This window comes from Anolis carolinensis, chromosome 5 (assembly GCF_035594765.1).
Source record: "Anolis carolinensis isolate JA03-04 chromosome 5, rAnoCar3.1.pri, whole genome shotgun sequence".
Classification (NCBI taxonomy): Eukaryota; Metazoa; Chordata; class Lepidosauria; order Squamata; family Dactyloidae; genus Anolis; species Anolis carolinensis.
The window spans coordinates 89,983,313-90,004,081 of NC_085845.1; the positions used below are offsets into that span (position 1 = coordinate 89,983,313).

General features: G+C 40.4%; 1 protein-coding gene across 3 annotated transcripts in view; it reads left to right on the top strand.

The window, feature by feature from the left end:
* The window catches only part of itpr2 (inositol 1,4,5-trisphosphate receptor type 2), a 277,201-nt gene that overhangs the window by 85,872 nt on the left and 170,560 nt on the right, over positions 1–20,769 (top strand). For all 3 annotated transcript variants that reach the window (XM_003221489.4, XM_062981778.1, XM_062981777.1), the window contains 10 exons: positions 576–675; positions 1,730–1,890; positions 2,333–2,474; positions 4,170–4,331; positions 7,301–7,473; positions 7,932–8,051; positions 8,144–8,329; positions 9,567–9,818; positions 13,013–13,157; positions 14,369–14,519. In XM_003221489.4, the coding sequence (XP_003221537.1) occupies positions 576–675; positions 1,730–1,890; positions 2,333–2,474; positions 4,170–4,331; positions 7,301–7,473; positions 7,932–8,051; positions 8,144–8,329; positions 9,567–9,818; positions 13,013–13,157; positions 14,369–14,519 (1,592 nt within the window). The remainder of the gene's footprint in view (positions 1–575; positions 676–1,729; positions 1,891–2,332; positions 2,475–4,169; positions 4,332–7,300; positions 7,474–7,931; positions 8,052–8,143; positions 8,330–9,566; positions 9,819–13,012; positions 13,158–14,368; positions 14,520–20,769) is intronic.

Here is a 20,769-nt window from a genome sequence, read left to right on the forward strand (position 1 = left end):
GTGGAAAATTGGGTTTGACCATTGTCTGTTGGTTGCTTTATTGTGTGTGACATAGCTGTTCCTTTCAGCTCCAGAGTATGATGAGAAGTTCTGTTATGATTAGGACAGTTACTGGTTTAATCTGAACTTTTGGAAGACATACCCAAGAAGCTGAAGCTATTTGAGAAACTACAGTTGAGCACCTTGAGTATTTTTATTATTTATTTATTTACAGCATTTATATTCCGCCCTTCTCACCCTGAAGGGGACTCAGGGCGGATCACATAAAGGCAAACATTCAATGCCATAACATAGAACAGAGACAGAGACAAGACGCAGGCACGGGCTGGCCTCGAACTCATGACCTCTTGGTCAAAGTGATTTGTTGCAGCTGGCTTGCTATCCAGCCTGTGCCACAGCCCGGCTTCCTTTAATGTTCCTTTAATGTTCAGAGTAAAACCTGGAGTGGATTTATTGTGCTACAGAGCCTCCAGTCACTGCTACTTCTAAATTAAGTTTGCAGAGCCTTGTAGGATATGTTCAAAGAATGTACAGTCAGTTTTATCTGAGCTTTTTTTGGCTTTGTTTTTCTTCAGGAATTCATATGTTCGGCTGAGACACCTTTGCACAAACACGTGGGTCACCAGTTCCAGCATTCCAATAGACAAAGATGAAGAAAGACCAGTGATGTTAAAGGTGAATATGGGGAATTTCTTCCTTACTTCTCTGCTTAACTCTTCCCTGTTTTATGAAAAAGCAAAAGACTTTTTAATTATTTCAATTCTTCCAATTCCTCTTCTCTAAGTAGTACAGTAGAGTCTCACTTAACCAACATAAACTGGCCGGCAGAATGTTGGATAAGCGAATATGTTGGATAATAAGGAGCGGTTAAGGAAAAGCCTATTAAACATCAAATTAGGTTATTATTTTACAAATTAAGCACCAAAACATCATGTTATACAACAAATTTGACAGAAAAAGTAGTTCAATACGCAGTAATGCTATGCAGTAATTACTGTATTTACGAATCTAGCACCAAAATATCATGATATATTGAAAACATCGACTACAAAAATGCGTTGGATAATCCAGAATGATGGATAAGCGAATGTTGGATAAGTGAAACTCTACTGTACTTTCAAATAGATTTAACTCTGATGTTTATAGATTCTCCTGTGATGCCTGTTTTAACTTCTGGTAATTTAATGTGTTTGGTTGTTTTATTTATTTTAATTAATATGCATTAATATCCCTTATCCAGAAAACATGGTACTAAAAGTGTTTTGTATTTTTTTGTATTTTGGAATATTTGCATACACCTAAACTATCTTGGAGATGGGCCCCAAGTGTAAGCATAAAATTAATTTGTGTTCATATGCACTTATACACATAATCTGAAGGTACATTTATATGCAATATTTTAAATAATTTTGTGCATGAAACAAAGTTTGTGCATATTGAATCATCAATTGAATCATTGAATCAAATGTCACTATCTCAGCCACCCAGGTGGACAGTTTTGGATTTTGGAGTATTTGGGGTTTTGAAATTCTGGATTAGGAATAATCAATCTGTATATAGCTTTCTTTGTGAGATTTTCCCTGTACATCACAATGAGAGTTACCTTGAATCCTCTGCTGCCTTTCACCCAGCACAAAAATGAACTGCAAGCTGTAAGATGAGTGCTAAATCTTAAAAAATAATAAACAACATTTTGGATGTTTTCTCCTCCCCTGCCCCAATACTACAGATTGGAACCTGTCAAACGAAAGAAGACAAGGAAGCATTTGCTATTGTCTCTGTTCCTCTGTCTGAAGTTAGAGATTTGGATTTTGCTAATGATGCCAACAAAGTTTTGGCATCAACAGTGAAAAAGTTAGAAAATGGCTCTGTAACCCAAAATGAAAGAAGGTCAGTGATCCTTACCTTGTGTCCTCTTTTTCCTTTTTCCCTGACAGACCATTTTTAGTCAAATGATTTTAGCTTGAATATGCTTTCATAATTGATATGTGTCTAGTTATGTGCATCTAGAATTTATGATTGCAGACTATTTGTTCAGGGTTTTGTTTAGTAAAAACGATGTCACATAGCACAGAGTTTTGGATGGGCAATACACTTGAATGTATCCACAGTGACTTGTTTGACAACACTATCCATATTTGTCTTTTATGGGTACAAGACTTGTTGAAAAGTATATTGTGCTTTAATAATTATATGAAAAAAGTCTGGATAGTCTTGTCAACAATAATTATTACAAATCAGGGTGGAAAACAGTACATATGGAGGTCAAGGTTATGTGGAAGTAATTTGTCATTATTATTTAGTGAACTGCATTTCTTCTGCCTGAACCTAGGTTCGTAACTAAGCTGTTGGAAGATCTCATTTTCTTTGTCGCTGATGTGCACAATAATGGCCAGGAAGTTTTGGATGTGGTAGTCATTAAGGCCAACCGAGAAAGACAAAAGTTAATGAGGGAACAGAATATATTGGCACAGGTATGTAGTCTACCATAATATTGAATACAGGGCATATTCTTCTGTGAAGCTAAAGTAGTTCTTGCTAAATTCAGAAGGACAAAGTGATTTTTTAAAAATAAGCAAAACAGGTTCTGTTAAGAGATGTACACTATTTTCCTTGCTGTCAGGAATAAGAGATGCTTCAGGAATGAAGCCAAAAAGATCATTCTGTGAATAAAACTGTGAAGAGAAACTGTTCAGGACAGTTTAGAGTGGCCTTTCTTCTTGCTTATCTTTTTTCTGTTTTTTGAATAAACATAAACATTATTTTAGTTTATATGCTGTTGGCATTTTGTTGCAGTGCCATCTCAGTTTGTTTAGGTGTTTTCTCCTCTTCATGTTAGCTGGTTGTTTGAGTTTTGTAAAGATATATCTCAATACATGACTTTGATGGTATCTCCTCCTCATGAAATATATAGAATACTGTGTTACTCATTTGCACTGGATACTGTCCCACTTATAAAATATTCATGGCTATTTTTATTTTGCCATTGCTTCCCAGTAATACTATTGTGCTATTCCCAATTTTGTAATGGTTGCTTGCAGAGACTGGAGAAGTTTTTGGATTACAATTTCCTCAGTCCTCTAGTCAACATAGTCCTTTCAAATATGGGTCATATATACAGTGCTATGTGTAAATATCCTGAAGGCACCGGATTATGTCCGATGTGGGAAATTAAACAGGGTCAGGTCTGGGTAATGCTTGAAAGGGAGCCCTCCAGATATTGTAGGCTACATTCAGAAGAAGGCAATCGTTGACTACAATGAATAAATCTTGGCTAGAAAATTCTTTGATAGGGATGTCGACCTGAAGGCTCATGGCAACAACAAAGTCTTATAAATTCTGCCCTAAGACTTTTGCTATGTGCACTGAGGCTAGCTATGTATTTGAAGAAGGAACATGTTAGAAAAATCCCATAACAGTTGAATATTGTAGAGAAGACTATATCAAAATCTGCAAAATCCATCCACAAAGTATAGATTCTGTAGTCATATTTGTATATGAAATAAGAATCTGAAGGAGGAAATGGATTTGGAATCCAATTTACCTATCAAGTTTCATATCTTATTAATAGTGCACACTTTATTCAGCATTTTACATGTACACTAGGCTCATTTATAAAGCACTAGCTTTGCCTGGCCACGCATTGCTGTGGCTTATGGGAATCCTTTGTTGTCCAGGTGGAATAGCAGTGAATAGCCTTGCAGTCTCAAAGCCTGGCCGTTTTCTGGAGTAGCTGGAGCTTTTTGTTGTATGAACGTAGTAGTATGGATGAGGGGTTGTGCTGCCAAGTTTAGTGTTTCTGGGATGTGTAGTTTTGTTGTTTTGTCCTAGGCCGAAATTTCATTACCCTTTTATATATATAGAAGTTCATTAATCATAGTTATACTTGTATGCACAGAGTTTTGAATACCATAGAAATGCACGTTATAACTTATGGTCAACTTCTGCTGGAAGGTCCACCAGAGGATCACCATAGAATCAGGCTGGAGACCTAGAGAGATGTTTCCCTTGAGTAGTACCCAAATTTACTGTAATGGTGGCGAACATTTTGCATCTATCTTGGTTCCACATAATCCTTTGATATGGCGTTTGCTGAATTGAATAGAAGACTCTGAGTTTGTTCACACTTTCAATTCTCACTTTGTTTTTGTTTGTGTGCATGTATACAGATATTTGGAATTTTAAAAGCTCCCTTTAAAGACAAAGTAGGAGAAGGAGCCATGCTGAGACTTGAAGATCTGGGAGACCAGAGGTATGCGCCATACAAATACATGCTGAGGCTTTGTTACAGAATCCTTCGGCATTCCCAGCAAGACTATAGAAAAAATCAGGTTAGTCTTACATTTTTATGTGGATAGAGATAAAGTGGTTCATTGCGTGATCAGGGTGTCAAAATTATGGGATTCATATTTTCATTCAGTGAGGCTGTGTGTTACTCATTTCATGACACCAAGTCTAAATTCTGCTAATACAGTAGTGCGAGACAGTGCAGAAGGCTAACTGACACCCCCTATTGCATGATTAGATAGATTTGAAATTTGGGACTTTCTTGATGGGGCAAATGTGTCAAGATGTTCCAGTATTGCCTGCTATACATAGACTATTTTCACCCAGTCTTGGAGATGCTTAGTTCATGATAGGATGTTTCTTGTCTCATACTTTGAAGTATTTTTCCCAGGCAAGGAGAAGTTCCCCCTTCCTACCTCTTAACATTTTTGCCTATCACATGAATTGAACACAGTTTTCATGGGTGTGTTGTTTTTTAGTGTGTGCCGGGGAAGGTATTTAGTTTCGTTGTACAATAGCACAATGATAATAAACCTATTCTATTGTATTCTGTTATATTCTATTCTATTCATAACTACATGTTCCTGATCTCTTCACTCACACACACAGACATATGCAACAGTCTTGCCAGGGTCTAGAGAAAAGGGAGAGTATGGGGAAACGTTGGCTTCCTCTCCATCTGCACCCATGTTGGGGCAGTGGGAACATCCATCTTGAATCCCGATGTCTTTCTTAAATGGCGGTGCCCAGAATTGGACAGACTATTCCAGGTGAGGTCTGACCAAAGCAGAATAGAGAGGCACAATTATTTTCCTTGACTAGACACTATACTCCTCTTGATGCATTCCAAAATCTCATTGACTTTCTTAGCTACTGCATCACATTGTTGGGTCATGTTTAGCTCCATGTTGTCCACTCCAAGATCTTTTTCACATGGACGGTTGGAAGAGCAGTTGAAAGTGCCAGTGGCTGAGTTTAAAGCAAGCCCAACCGCCACCTACCTTGTGGCCTTGGGAAGTTCCAGAGGCTGAATCCGAAGCAAGCACCTCCCAGAAAGTTCCAAAAAGCTTAGATATACGTACAGTGTTACAAAGATGCCAAGAAAGAGAGGGACATAGGCGATCTTGGCATTTTTATGAGAAGTGCTCATTAATCAAGGAGTAGCTGAGAAGCTGAACTTGACCTATAAATCAAGCAGCTGCACCGGCACTTCACTGTTGTGGACAAATTATCTGTTTGGACACTGACTTACAATGCCTGCTTGTGCCTTTGTGTATTTGCCTCAAACCTGCTATTGCTACTCTTCTGGATCATCTCCAAATGCATTTCTTGATTTGTTTCCTTGACTTCGGACTGCTTTGATTTTGGATCAGTTCACACATCTAGTAGCTTGTATTGTTTGGACCTGGAGGAGCAGGGGAAGATGGATCTGACCCCTGTTTGCTGATTGTTTAGACAAGCTACTTGAGCTTCCTTTATGATTAGGACAGAATGTGGGAAGAGCAGGGTGTGTGTGTGTTGCACTTCCTGGGTTCCTTTACAAGTCACATGGTTCAGAACCAGGAAAAGGATGCTACTACCATGCGGTTGATGCTTTTTTTTGGAACTGGAGCCCATGCCTAGCTGTAATAAACTGGCATCGGCATGGCCGGGCTGTTGGGCTAGTGTCCTGCCACCAAGGTGTCTCAAGACACCGTTGTCGGCTTCAATACAGCTCATAACTATGAAAGAATAATGATGGAACATGTAAAGATGCTCTTTAAGAGAAGAGGTGGAGTAGAGGAGAAACATTGTAAATTATAAATCTTAATCCAGTATAATGAAGTGTTATCAGTGCTCACTCTCAATGGTCTTCTGGACACAATCTAAGATGGTAAAAAAAGGTAAAGGTTTCCCCTGACGTTAAGTCCAGTCATGTCTGACTCTGGGGGTTGGTGCTCATCTCCATTTCTAAGCCGAAGAGTCAGCATTGTCCGTAGACACCTCCAAGGTCACATGGCTGGTATGACTGCATGGAGCGCCGTTACCTTCCCACCGGAGTGGTACCTATTGATCTACTCACATTTGCATGTTTTCAAACTGCTAGGTTGGCAGAAGCTGGAGCTAACAGCGGGCGCTCACACGGCTCCCGGGATTTGAACCTGGGACCTTTTGGTTCGCAAGTTCAGCAGCTCTGTGCTTTAACACACTTCGCCACCGGGGTTTGATTTATAAATCCCTTAGGATAAAGAGCTTTTGGTGTGTCCTGTGTACTTGAGAGATAATTGTCTGTTTTGTCATTTCTTTCCTTTCTGCTGTCATGGCCATTCAGATGAAGTAAGAATACATTCTTCATTGTTTTCAGTGTAATATATTTGAGCAGTAACATTCAGGGTAGTAAGTATAGGCAATGTGTAAGCAAGCATCTTGGGGGGTGGGAATTGCCCCGTTAGGGTGAAAAATTTCCAAAAATGAGGATTGTTGTTCCTAGAGGCCTCCTTCTCTTAGAGCTAGCTGCAAGGTAAGCTACTACACAATTATAGCGCTAGATCCCACTTTAACAGCCATGGCAGCAATCTATGGAATCCTAGGATCTTGGGGAGAAGTATTTAGCAGTCTGAGAGCCAACATGTTGTAGTGATTTGAGCACTAGAGTATGATTCTGGAGACCAGAGTTAAGTTTCCCACTCAACCATGGAAACTTTCAGGGTGACCTTGGGCAAATCATATACTCTCAGTCCCATAAAACTCCTGTGTTAGGTTCACCTTAGGTTTACATTTTGTGTGCAGAATTTATCTGGTATGCAATATTTCACTATTTTATTTTTTATCATGCTTATTGCTGATCTTAGACCCTCCTGAAAGAGCAAGATAGAAACTGTACTGGAAAAAGGGGAACAACTATCTTTTATCTACCTATTTAGCAAGCTAAATGTTGTTGATACAAAGAAAACTATCAACAACTGAGAGAGGGGAATGCGGATCCTACACTCTTTCCATCTGTCTGACAAACCACTCTGGGATTTTCTTCCAGGAATACATTGCTAAGAACTTCTGCGTCATGCAGTCCCAGATTGGCTATGATATCTTGGCAGAAGATACCATCACAGCTTTGTTGCACAACAACAGGAAGCTACTAGAGAAACATATCACAGCTAAAGAAATAGAAACATTTGTGAATTTACTCAGGAGGAATCGAGAGCCAAGGTTTGCAGCAGTCCTCATATTTATTCATGTATGCATTACAATTATAATTTTTTAAAGCAGGCTTGTAATGTGAACATATGGTAGCATCAACAGCAGCTCCTGGACTCCATCAAATTAACACTTTAATCTAAAGCCAATTGCTAACAGGACAGAATTTGCTTGCCTTCCCCTCTTATCCTTCACACTGTACAAATAACTGATCTCTGAGTGTTTCCAGGGACATTGGAACAGACTTTGAGGATACACAGTAGGAGAATCATATCCTTCTCCTCAGTTTTGCTTATAAAAGCAGCCCAGTCATAAGCACCCTGTTGTATTCTGACCCCAGTATAATATATATATATCTATGGTCAGTGTTTCAAGGATAGGGTTATCTTGATCATCACATTGTTGCTGTTTCTTTGTAAACACATAGAGCATGACTTATCCCTATTTCTTCTTTATTACCCTTCTTGAAGGTTCTTGGATTATCTATCAGACTTATGTGTTTCTAACACAACCGCAATACCAGTCACACAGGAACTTATTTGTAAATATATGCTGAGCCCAGGAAATGCTGATATTCTAATTCAGACCAAGTAAGTGAATTGAGATCTCTTTTACATTCATGGCATTGCTTCACTCGAAGTGTTTATTATTAGGAGATGTCACATGAACTGCTTGTTTTAAGGTTGGTTTCCATGCAAATGGAAAACCCGTTGGAATGTTCTGTCCTCTCTGATGACATGGACGACGAAGAGGTTTGGCTCTACTGGATTGACAGCAACAAGGAACCTCATGGTAAAGCTATCAGGCATCTTGCTCAAGAAGCGAAAGAGGGCACCAAAACTGATCTAGAGGTCCTGACTTACTACAGGTAAAATTATTTTTTTCCTTCGGTGAAAAACAAGATTACCCAAGGGACATGGTTTTGTCTTAGATGTTCGTTCCATCTTTTCTGGATACATTAGCAACCTCTGGGCTTCTGGGCTCAATTCAAGCACTCAACTGGTTACTGTAAAGATCACAAAAACTGTAGAGACCCAATTTCAACATTCATTCAGGATCAATAGAAAAATCTCCCCTTTGAGTGCTCTTCTACATTGCTTTTAAATTAGACGGTGAAGTAAACTCGAAGGTACAATGACTGAAAAAAATGTATGAAATGAAGACTGGACTATAAAATGCCGTGATGTTGTTTTGCTTAACATGGTCAGAATCTGCTACTATAATCTCAGTTAGGAATCTTGGATCCTTGAAACGATAGCAGTTGTAAATGTCAGCAGTTCTGGTATGGATCATATCAGTCATTGGACCAATGGTGGACTATGTAAAAAAAAACAAACCCAAACCACAAATTATAAATATAATCAGTATTTTCTTTTTCTTTTCTTTTTTTAAAGTCAGTTCCATAGGGCAGTAGTAGTTAGATAAATGACATGGAAATAACCAATGCTCTAGGTTCATGGATGTTATATGACAATGAATCTGACAATGACTGAATATCAGAATACAGAGAGCGCTGTCTAACACATAGTGCTGATGAAAGTTCATGTGGTGTGAATACTGACGAATTAAACCAAACCTTGAAGGAACTGAAAGCTTTAATATATTCCCGAAGAAGGAATATCACCAGAACAAGTCATGAATTGGTCAGTGGATGACCTGCAGATGCTTGTTATGAGTTCTTTATTTAAGCTGGAATTGATTGCACAACAGAAAGTCTGTATTTTGTGCACAGTTTCATGAGAGTCAACCCCACTGAACATTGCAAGACTTATTTTTGGATAAACTGGCTTAGTATTGCATTATCTTCTGACTGTGCATTTGCAGTCTGTATCATTTTAATTAGAGATAGTGTATAGTGTTGTATAAAAGCAGGACAGAAGACTGCATGCATTGCAATTCGATTTTAGACTAGCTCAAGGATTTAGGAAAGCTCTCTTACACATTCTGTGTAATGCTGGGTCCCTGTTTTATAAACAAGTGAAAACCTTTAATGGCCACACACATATTAAAAACTTGATGCATTTTTGTAATATTTATTTAAGTAGGTCCTTCCGCAACAAAGCATAATGGAAATGACAGTGTATTTAATTTCTTCTTATCTTTAGGTATCAATTAAACCTTTTTGCCAGGATGTGCTTGGACCGCCAGTATTTAGCTATTAACCAGATTTCCACTCAGCTCTCGGTGGATCTGATCCTACGCTGCATGTCAGATGAAAGCTTGCCTTATGACTTGCGTGCCTCCTTCTGCCGTCTCATGTTGCACATGCATGTGGACAGAGATCCTCAAGAGACAGTGGTACCTGTGAAGTACGCCAGGCTGTGGACTGAAATTCCTACCAAGATCACCATTCATGAGTGAGTTCTCTTTCAAAGACACTGGACTATGGTAGATTTAGAATGGACTGGGGGTTCAATTATCAGGGATATAGTAAAGAATGAGGGCATTGCCTGCACATATTAGAATTCTGCCCCCAAATGAAATTTCCCCTCTATTCCTCTAATATGTTTCATTGCAGTAAATTAAAACTTCAATTGACCACATAGAAAAATACTATTGTGGAGTTCAAGGAGGGAGGGAATGTGAGCACAGCAAATATAAGAGTATGGATGTGAATGATTTTCAGTGTTTTATATTCTATAGGCTAGAAATTTGGGACAAAATATAGTGCCAGTTTAGAGGAGTCTCAGGGACAACAGTTTCTATATCTTGATAACATGATAATTCTCATTGTTTCTGAGAAATTAAATGCAGCACTTCAGTAAAAATATATCACAGTTACAAATGTAGCTTGTGGCATTTACTGATTTAGATTTCTTTTAATGGTGTGCGAAATGGCAGAAATCCATTTTGTTTTTGTTTCGAATTTTGGGGGCCACCCTGTTCTGTTTTCAGGAAGATTTTGGGAGATTAGGAGAAGAATTCGTAATTCTGGATCTAGAGTTCCATTTTGGTTTTGGGAATAATCGGTCTATTAATGCTAGTGGGAAAACTGGCAAGGCTCGTCTTTCAGTCATATTTTGGGTGAGGAGGGGGAATAGGCTGCTGGTGCTGGAGCACATGCACACAAACTGCAAAGAAGGTAGGTAGGTAGGTAGGGCTGGCACTTCAAGCTTCAAAAGCAAAAAAAGTTAAAAAAATAAAATCCTATTATTGTTAGCAGAGTAAAATAAAATAAAAAACTCAAAATTCTCTTTCAGCTCACAGCCCTCTACCCCTAACGCATGCCCACCCACACCTCCCTAGCGGAATTTGGAAAATAAAAGTTATAATAAGAAGACAAGATAAGAATGATGTTGAAAGAAAAAGAATTTATTTAATTTTCAAAAAGTTAGCTCTAGCACTCTAAGTCCTGAATCTTAGGCAGCAGCATTGCACAGGAACAAAGGCAAGAGAAGAGAAGCCAATGGAGCCACACATTCTCTCCCCAGCACACCACCTTGCCATAAAATGGGAGGAGCTCTGCACAGGCTATATATAGACCAGCTTGGCCAAAAGCCATGTGATTCGCTTTCTTCTTCTGATTGGCTTTGGCTAGACTAATGAGGAAAAAACTGCATTTCTTCTTGTCATCATTACACCAGTCCCCTCCCCTGGGGCAGCGGAGTACTATTACCATGAAAAAATAAGTCCAAATCAACCAATCTTTCCCAAATTTAGCCGAAAGATTCGGCGGCTCATGTTTCGTTCCGGTAAGGCTTTGGCAGAGTCCTTCCCAGAACGTATTTCGGCGGTTCGGCTGCCAAATCGCTGAAATTATCTGAAAATCTGAATTGACCTCCGGAATTTTGCACACCCCTAATTTCTTTCCATTTTGGCTTTTAGAGATCAGGGAGATTATGTTATTAAAGGGAGAGTATATGGTTTTAGTGATGGAAGGTGAAACCTCCTTCCATCTTGCTTGGATCATGAACTGCTTTGTTGCCTTGTTGCAAGAATGTGGCACATAATTTTGTGCTATGAATACTCAAGCCAGATAATTTCTTAGAGCCAGTACTATATGAAATCTGCATTTATGTTTACATAGGTTTGTATTTAAATTTATAAGCCAGTATGGAACAGCATGGGTATGTTCAGTATTTAAAATATCTGGCTAGATCAGGACTAAGTGACTTAACCAAAAATATAGAATGAGTGCATCTCCTTCCAAAAAGTTAAGTTCTAGGCCTACATCATTAGGGATACCCACCAGTATACCATTGGCTACATCTATCCCTTGGCTGCCTCCAAAGCTGGTGAAGATCAGCTGGTCAACGCTGAAAGATTTATTGCATCAGAGCCAGCAAAGTTTTCCAGACTTGCTGGAATGGTGAGAGAGACTTTTACTTCTCACATGCTTCCTAGGGATCTGGATACATCTGAGAACACTGATACTAGTGGTAGGGGAAACATCTTGGTGGGGAAACCTGGGGGAGAGAAGAGGGTGTTGATTCCCATTGTAATAGCACTGAAGGAACAGCTGTCTTGGCTGCCTATTTCCTCCCATTCCACAGCAAACCATGTGGATACTGGTGTTTTGCTGCTGCTGCTGCTGCTATTAACACCAGTAAATTCAGAACTTTGGCATAGAGATCTTGGTCTAGGTCACTTCATGGATGAGTAAGGTTTTAATAGATCTCAATCCAATATTGAAATGCTCCTATTATTCAAAGAGCATAGAAGTGAAAACAGAACTTCCATCTACCTAGATTCTTGCCTTGCTTATTTATGTTTTTATAGGGCCTTACATTTTTTGTGGCAGGCATAATGTCTCTAAGGTGATCAAGCAACAGGGCAAATGATCTAACTTTGATCAATCCATTTGATTTTAAACTATCCTAGGTTTTATATAAACACCAGATAGCAAAACTGCAATCAGTTAAAACCACAGGAAAACAAAACCCTGTTGCTGGCATCTGTACTGTTATTCATGCTGCCTCTTTTCTAATTCTTTTGGGATGCTTATTCATAAGTCCATGGGACATATCAACTATCTTCTCTTTTCTCCCCAGACTTGTTACCCTGTTTCCCCTAAAATAAGACATCCTCAGAAAGTAAGACCTAGTAGAGGTTTTGCTGAATTGCTAAATATAAGGCCTCCCCCAAAAGTAAGACCTAGCAAAGTTTTTGTTTGGAAGCATGCTCGGCACCCGCCAAACAAAACATCAGAACTTGCAGGATCGGTAAATGTACATACCAGTTGTACATGGAAATAATGGTAATAATATATTAAAATGTTATATTATTTATATTTATACAGTAGTAACAAGAAATTCTTGACAGGAGTCATAGCTTGTCTGGTTTGGTTATGTTGGTTTGTGATGGCAACTACTGTACAGTATATAATAAATGTTCATTTTTTTGTTCAACAATAAATGTGAATTCTTCTTCATGGAAAAATAAGACATCCCCTGAAAATAAGACCTAGAGCATCTTTGGGAGCAAAAATTAATATAAGACACTGTCTTATTTTCGGGGAAACACGGTATTCACAAATAATGATAGATCAAGAGCTTTCAGCCTCCTCCTATATTCTATTCATCTAGCTTTTGTTCGCTGTCTTGCTTTATAGGTATGACTCTTTCACAGATTCTTCACGAAATGACATGAAGAGGAAATTTGCTTTGACGATGGAATGTGTAGAAGAGTACTTGAAGGAAGTTGTGAATCAGCCCTTTCCTTTTGGAGACAAAGAGAAGAATAAGTTAACTTTTGAGGTACTTTCCAATTACTGAGCCTAGTACTACTGGCTATGCTTTTCAAATTAAGAAATAGCTAATTGATTTTAAGGGTTTTAATTGTTTATTTTTAATACTGTTCATGTTTAATTGCATTTTAATGTTTGTATATTGTATTGGTTTTATTGTGAGCGGCTTTGAGTCTTTTTTTTAAAGAGAAAAGGCAGAATACTAATCCTAATCCATATAATGATGAAGATGAGGGGAAGCAGAAGAGCAGACAATTTAGCTCTCTCTTTCTCTCTCTCTGTCATACACAAACACACACACATCATTCTTTGCCATTCGAGATGACTATTCTTTTAGGGCTGTGCTTTTGTCTTATGCCAAACCTCATCCATTTGGGGAACTGTAATCCCAAAAAACTCCATAAGAAAAACTTAACTTTAAATACACTTTATGGTGTTTCCAGGTATATAACAACTGGGATAATTTGTGTTTGCTGCTACCTTTGTACATGACAAGATGATAAATTATACTTGTTAACATCAGCTATACATGGAACAATTGAAAGGAAAGAGATATTTCAGACTCTAGCTCAAACTCAAGCTTATACAATGTCTGAAGTTGTTTATAAAAAGGCAATTAAAAGGGGACATGATAGAGAAATGTAATTCTTGAATGTCAGGGTTTCTTTCATAACACTAAAACCTGGTGTTCTTCATTGACACTGATGCCAAAGGAAGCATTTCTATTCAAAGCACACTGTTAATCTATGGAATTTATTCCACAAGTAATGGTGGTCCACAAATTATATGGCTTTACCAAAGAGATTAAATAGATTCATGAAAAGTGAGACTGACAGAGATACTTGTGATAATGCCAATATGTTTGCTGCAATATAAGAGCCAGTGTGCCTTTTGATACTAGTTGCTAGCTAGCACAAGTGGGAACATTCTACATTCATCTGTTAGCAGCTTCCCTTAGGCATCTAGCTGACTTACTGTGAGAACCTAATGATGCACTATATAGGTCTTCGATCTGGTCCAAATAGATAAGTATTTAGGTATCATATCCCCTAAATGCCAGTGCTTTTCAAAGTTGACCTGAAACTGATCTTTTATCCCACTTGTCTCCCATGGATGGGATTTAAGGCAGCATACATTAAATAATATTAATTTTTGAAAATGTTTTAATAATGTTTGAATTTTTTTCCAGCTCTCAAAATTTTCATCTTTTTGCTCTTTTAGGTGGTACACCTGGCTCGCAATCTCATATACTTTGGCTTTTACAGTTTCAGTGAACTCCTCAGGTTGACCAGAACACTACTGGCTATTCTTGATATTGTACAAGTGCCGATGTCATCCTACCTTGAAAGATTAAGCAAATTTCAGGATGGAGGTAAGGAGAAAACTGCAAAAATGCTTTATCACTTGAAGTGCTTAGTGCTTTTCTGCAATGACCAGTTCCTATGATCTCAGATTCAAAGAAATATCCCTTGGTTAAGTAGTAATATAATAATAATAAAACTTTATTTATATCCTGTCTTATCTCCCTAATCAGCGGAAAACATTTATGCCGTAAGGTGCTAACAAAACCAACCCCCCCCCCCCCCCGCAAAGCCACACAAATAAAAAAAACATATCCAACATTCACATCGAAGTGATAATAAAGGCATTACCATAAATTAGACAATGACATAACAGAATTACGTTTTTACACCTAAACACGAAGGGGACAAAACTTAGAATTTAAACTATAAAGGTATAAAATTTAAAAGCCAACAGTAACAAGCCATTTCCATTCCAAAATGTCTGTGCTAGATATTTTATGCATCCTCCTCTCTATATGCTTGAGAGAGCATTGGAAGGTTTTTAGTTGTTTTTTGAAAGAGAGTTAAGGAGGGGGCCATTTTGGTCTCTTAAGGGAGGGAGTTCCAGAGGCGGGGGCAATCACAGAGAAGACCGTCTTTCTCGTTCCCACCAGATGTGCTTGAGACTGGGACCGAGAGCAGGGCCTCATCCGCAGATCGTAGTGCCCAGGCAGGCATGTATGTGGAGATGCAGATAGCCAGATAATCTGGGCCTGAACCGTTTTGGGTTTTGAAGGTAATGACCATCACTTTGAATTTCGCCAGGAAGTAGACTAGAGGTGCTGCCACAACATGGGAGTGGTTCTCTTCCTGTACGGAGCCCCAGTTAGTAATCTGGCTGCAGATCTCTGGATGACCTCAAACTTCCAAACTATCTTCAAAGGCAGCCCCATGTAGAGCCCATTGCAGTAATCCAAACAGGTTGTAAGGCATGGACTGCCATGACCAGATGTGGTGTCTCAAGGTATGGGAGCAGGTGGTGCACAAGCTTTAATCGTGCAAAGGTATTCCTGGCCACTGCTGACAACTGGGCCTCCAGGGTCAGCGATGAGTCAAGGATCACCCTCAAGCTGCGTACCTGTGTCTTCAGGGGGATTGTAACCCCATCTAGCATAGGTTGTATCCCTATACCTTGATCTGCCTTCCAACTGACCAGGGATACCTCTGTTTTATCAGGATTTAATTTCAATTTATTAGCCCTCATCCAGTCCATTACTGATGGCAGGCACTGGTTTAGGGTCAGGACAGCATCCTTGGCTTTTGGTGGAAAGGAGTAATAGCGTTGGGTGTCATCTGCATATATATGACACCGAACTCCAAAACTCCAGATGATCTCTCTCAGCAGTTTCATGTAGATATTAAACAACATGGGGAACAAGATAGAACCCTGAGGGACCCCACAGGCCACAGGCCAGGGGGTTGAACAGGAGTCCCCCAGCACCACCTTCTGAGTACGGTCCTCTAGGAAGGAACGGAGTCACTATAGGGCAGTGCCTCCTATTCCCATCCCAGAGAGATGACCTAGAAAGATCCCATGGAATCTAAAGCCACTGAGAGATCTAGGAGAACCAATAGGGACATGCTTCATTGTCTAGCTCTCTTCATAGATCATTTTCCAAGGCAACTAATGCCATCTCCTAAATGGCTCTGGCCCAATTTACTTATCAGAACGTATCTCCTCATATGAGCCAGCTAGATCCCTAAGATTATCTGGAGAGGCCCTGTCCCACCTGCCTCGCAGGCGCGGCTGGTGGGAACGAGGGACAGGGCCTTCTTGGTGGTGGCTCCCCGGCTGTGGAACACCCTCCCCACACATATCCGACAAGCCCCAACCCTTCTGGGTTTCCAAAAGGCCGTGAAAACATGGCTGTGTGCACAAGCTTTTAACTAGTAATATGATAACGTTGACATGGTCCAATTTAAGGCCGAAGCATGAGCTTTTTAGACAAATGGATCTAATTTACATATGTTTTAAATGTTATAATGTATTTAAATGATGTATTTTTATAGTTTTAATTGATGATATGTACAGTTTTTGTTTTATTGTTATGTTCTTAGCATTAAATGTTGCCAACTGTTGTAAGCCGCCCTGAGTCCCCCCAGGTGAGAAAGGCAGGGTATAAATGCTGGAAATAAATAAATAAATAAATCTCTGCTCCATGGCCAGGCCTGAAACCAGTTTGAAATGGATCCATATAATCAGTTTCATCCAAAAAAAAACAAAAAACTTTGGAACTGAGAGGCCACCACCTTCTTCAAAACCTTGCCCACAAAGGGGAGATTTGAAACTGGCTGGTAGGTAATGAATTGTGTGGGATCCAGTTCCAGTTTCTTTCATAGGGGTTTACTATGGTCTCCTTAAGGCTAATTGGCATTGAACCTTGGCATTCACCAGCACCTTCACCTGCTCTGCCAGTCCTCCTCTGGCCTGTTTAATCAGCCAGGACAGGCAAGGGTCCAGGCTGGGTCCATTTCTCCCAAAATCTTGTCCATGACACCAGGCTGTATAAATTGAAAACAATCCATTAAAGCAGGACAAGCAGGAGACTGAGTTATAACCATGTATTAAATCCAAAGTATAATTACGAGCATACAGTTTCCATTGATTTTATTAAAATTCTACAGGGCTTGGTCTACATACCCTAAAGACACTAGATCCCATTTGATCTTGAAAACTAAGCAGGATCAGCCCTAGGTAGTACTTTGATGGGAATCTGCCAATGAAAACCAGGTGTTGTAGACTGTATTACAGAGAAATGAACTGACAAACCCAAATCTGATTATTCCATCCTCTAATAAAATCCTAAGAAACCGTGGGGTCACCATAAGTTCACAGCAACTTGAAGGTAAATGCACACACATACATGAACCATATGTTCTGCATTGTTGACCTTAACACTGATACTCAAATGAAGTTATTCATCTCATTTCTTCTTCTTTGTCTTTCCATTTGCTGGCCTCACTTGCCCACAGACAATTAAATTGTTCTATGGACAAATAAGACTGAACATTCTAAAGGGAAAAAATGAGAAATGATGCAGTGTAATGAAACGGAACAATGAGAAATCAAAAAGCACTGACACAATGTGAATATTTGGTGATGCATTTTCTGATATTCTGATGGGATTTGTAGATTGGGCTTCTGTCAAAGCAAATATTGAAAATTCAGTATGTCCAGAAATGTACATAGAAGCTTTGCAGACATGATATCATTTGGAAATAACAACAACAAATGGAGAGATTTTGCATGCAAATGACACATCATAGTTAAGATTTCTGGACAATAATATTACTAGAATAATTTACATACCAACAAAGTCCCCTGCGTGGCTTTGAAAAGCAGAATATAAACAACTTCTGCAAAATGCAAAATAGAATTAAAAAAATGAAATAGTGTAATCGTGAAATCTCCCTCGCATTTATTTGAGCTTATTAATTCAGCTTTCACGAAATCCAAGTTCCATATTTTATTACTTGCATATTTAGTGTTCTATAACATCAAGGAATCTAGCACCAGGTGGACTTTTTCCTTCCAGTTCTTGCTTCTTTAAAGCTCTTTAGCCATCTCTTCTATGCTGATTAAGAAGGATGAAGTCAAACACAACATATCATCTAACATTTTTCTGTTGGTGGGAGTGGTGGTAAACTTGTCAAGGACAGAACGCCACAAGATTCAAAGTAACAGAGTTTATTAGATTACAGAACTCAAAAATGCCCGTAAAACACAAGGGCCAGGCAGTTTTTGCCTTTAGGAGCAAAAAGGGGCAAAAGTAAATGTTCAAAAGATAAACCGGATTAAACCGGAGTTTAATCCGGGTAAAAACAAACTGCTTGCTTCAGCCTGGGTATAAACGAAACAAAAGCCAAGGAACAAAAGATACAAAGAATGCAACTAATTGGCAGCAGATTCCTCTCTGCTGCCAACACTGTGCTTAGAGTAACTTGCGTCGCTCCCCCACACACACAGCAGACAGGATCTCCAACACGAGTAAATCAGCCAAGGATTGTAGCAGTTGAGTAGACCAGTTCCGTTCCGTAGATCAAAGCCAGAAGCAGACGTTTGTAGTTTTTCCAAGTCCAAGAAGGGGGGAAGACAAGCCGTGGTCAGTTCAGTCCGAGTTCTCAAAGCAGGAGATGGCGTCCGTCAAGAAGACGACGGAAGGTCAAGCTAATAAGAGTAAGCACAGGTTTGCACAAACAAATGCCCACACAATCCCTCCCGCCGTCTGACCCTGGATTCCAATCAACTTACGTCACAGCACAGGAAAGCACACAAGTCTTCAGGGAAGCGTCCCACACACACACGGATCCCAAGCGTTTGCCCAGATTACCTTGCCCAACGCAATTTGCAATTGCTCCCAAGCCCCATTTTATGCCAGTTACAAATCTTCATCACTGTCAGCTGTCCTCCTTAACCCGGGCGTTTCCTCATCACTTTCCTCGTCAGAGCTGGAACACCTCTGACTACGCCCAACAGCATCTCCAGCTGTGGATCCCGTCCCATCCCTCCAGCTAAACCATGGGTCTAATCCTGAAGGTCCCCATTCATCTTCTGTCCCATCATGGCCAGTGGCACCCACTTCCTCCCTTACCCGAGTCCAATCCATCTCATCCTCCTCTGAGCTAACCAGCCCCTCCTCCATTCTCTCCGTAAACCCTTCGAAAGACTCCTCGTCAGATGGTGCTGCAAATATGTCTCGCAGTCTTTTTCTCTCTCGCTCCTCGAGAGTATCTGACTCTCGAGGAGTCTTACGCCCACGTCTGTCAGTAACAGAGCCATGAGGCTCAATCATAACACTATCCCCTCTCACAAAGGCCTCCTCCCCCGATGGCGGAGAAGTGGCAGTGATACCCTCCGCTATAGCACCACGACGACTAGAGGTATCAAGTTTCAACAGCGAACGATGAAAGACTGGATGGACCTTTAAACTAGACGGTAAACGCAAACGAAACGCAACAGAAGAAATCTTTTTAACGATAGGAAAGGGACCCAAATACCGAGGCGCAAACTTTCCCCCAGCCTGTTTAATATGTTTGGAAGATAACCACACCAAATCCCCTTCTTCCAACTCCTCCCCTGCCTGCCTGTGGCGGTCAGCCTGAGTCTTCTGCGTTGCCTTAGCTTCCAACAGTAAGCGACGGGCAACATCATGCAATGCAGCCATTTCCGAAGAGCGGTACACAGGGTCCGAAGAGACCACATTGGTCGACGGCGCCACACCTCCCCGTGGGTGAAAACCATAAGTTAGCTCAAATGGCGTATGCTGACTAGACGTGTGCACCGCATTGTTGTAAGCAAATTCCGCCACCGGTAACCACTTTACCCAAGCCGTGGGTTGATCTAAACAAAAACAACGCAGATACTGCTCTAAGAGCCCATTAACCCGTTCCGACTGTCCATCCGTTTGCGGATGGAAAGCTGAAGACACGTTTAACTTAGTCCCCAAACACTCATGGAAGTGTTTCCAAAAGCGTGACACAAATTGCGGAGCCCTATCTGAAATAATCACCTCGGGTGCTCCGTGCAAACGATAGATGTGCTTTGTAAATAGTAAGGCCAACGTAGGGGCCGCCGGAATGGTTGAACAAGGAATAAAATGAGCCAGTTTACTAAATAAATCCACCACCACCCAAATACAAGTATAACCCCCAGACTTAGGCAAATCTGAAATAAAATCCATGGAAATGATTTGCCATGGCCTCTCCGGAACAGGTAAAGACGATAACAACCCTCTAGGGCGCCCAACAGGCGTCTTACTCTGCTGACAAACGGCGCAACTGTCACAAAAGCGCAGAATGTCTTGCCGCATCTTTGGCCACCAGTAGCTCCTGGTGATAAGCTGTACGGTCTTGAACCTGCCAAAGTGCCCAGCCATGGGTTCGTCATGGTGGGCTCTAATCACCTCCAACCTGAGGGTCCCTACTGGTACGTAAACCTGCCCCCTACGCACCAATACCCCGTCTTGATCCTGGAGATGCGGCAGTATGGTACGGTTACCTGCAGAGAGCAGCATCAGTTGCTCCTGAGTCCACACATCATCCTTCTGAGCCTCAAGGATCTGGTCATGTAACCCAAGCTCATTATCTACAACACACAGAGAGGCAGTAGGCAAGATGGTCTGACATACTACCTGCTCATTGGTCTTAAATTCCGGCTTGCGGGATAAAGCATCGGCCCGCAAGTTTGCCTTCCCCTCCACGAACTGCACCTTGAAGTTAAACCTGGAGAAAAACAAAGCCCAGCGGATTTGACGCTGGTTTAACTTCTTTGCTGTTTGC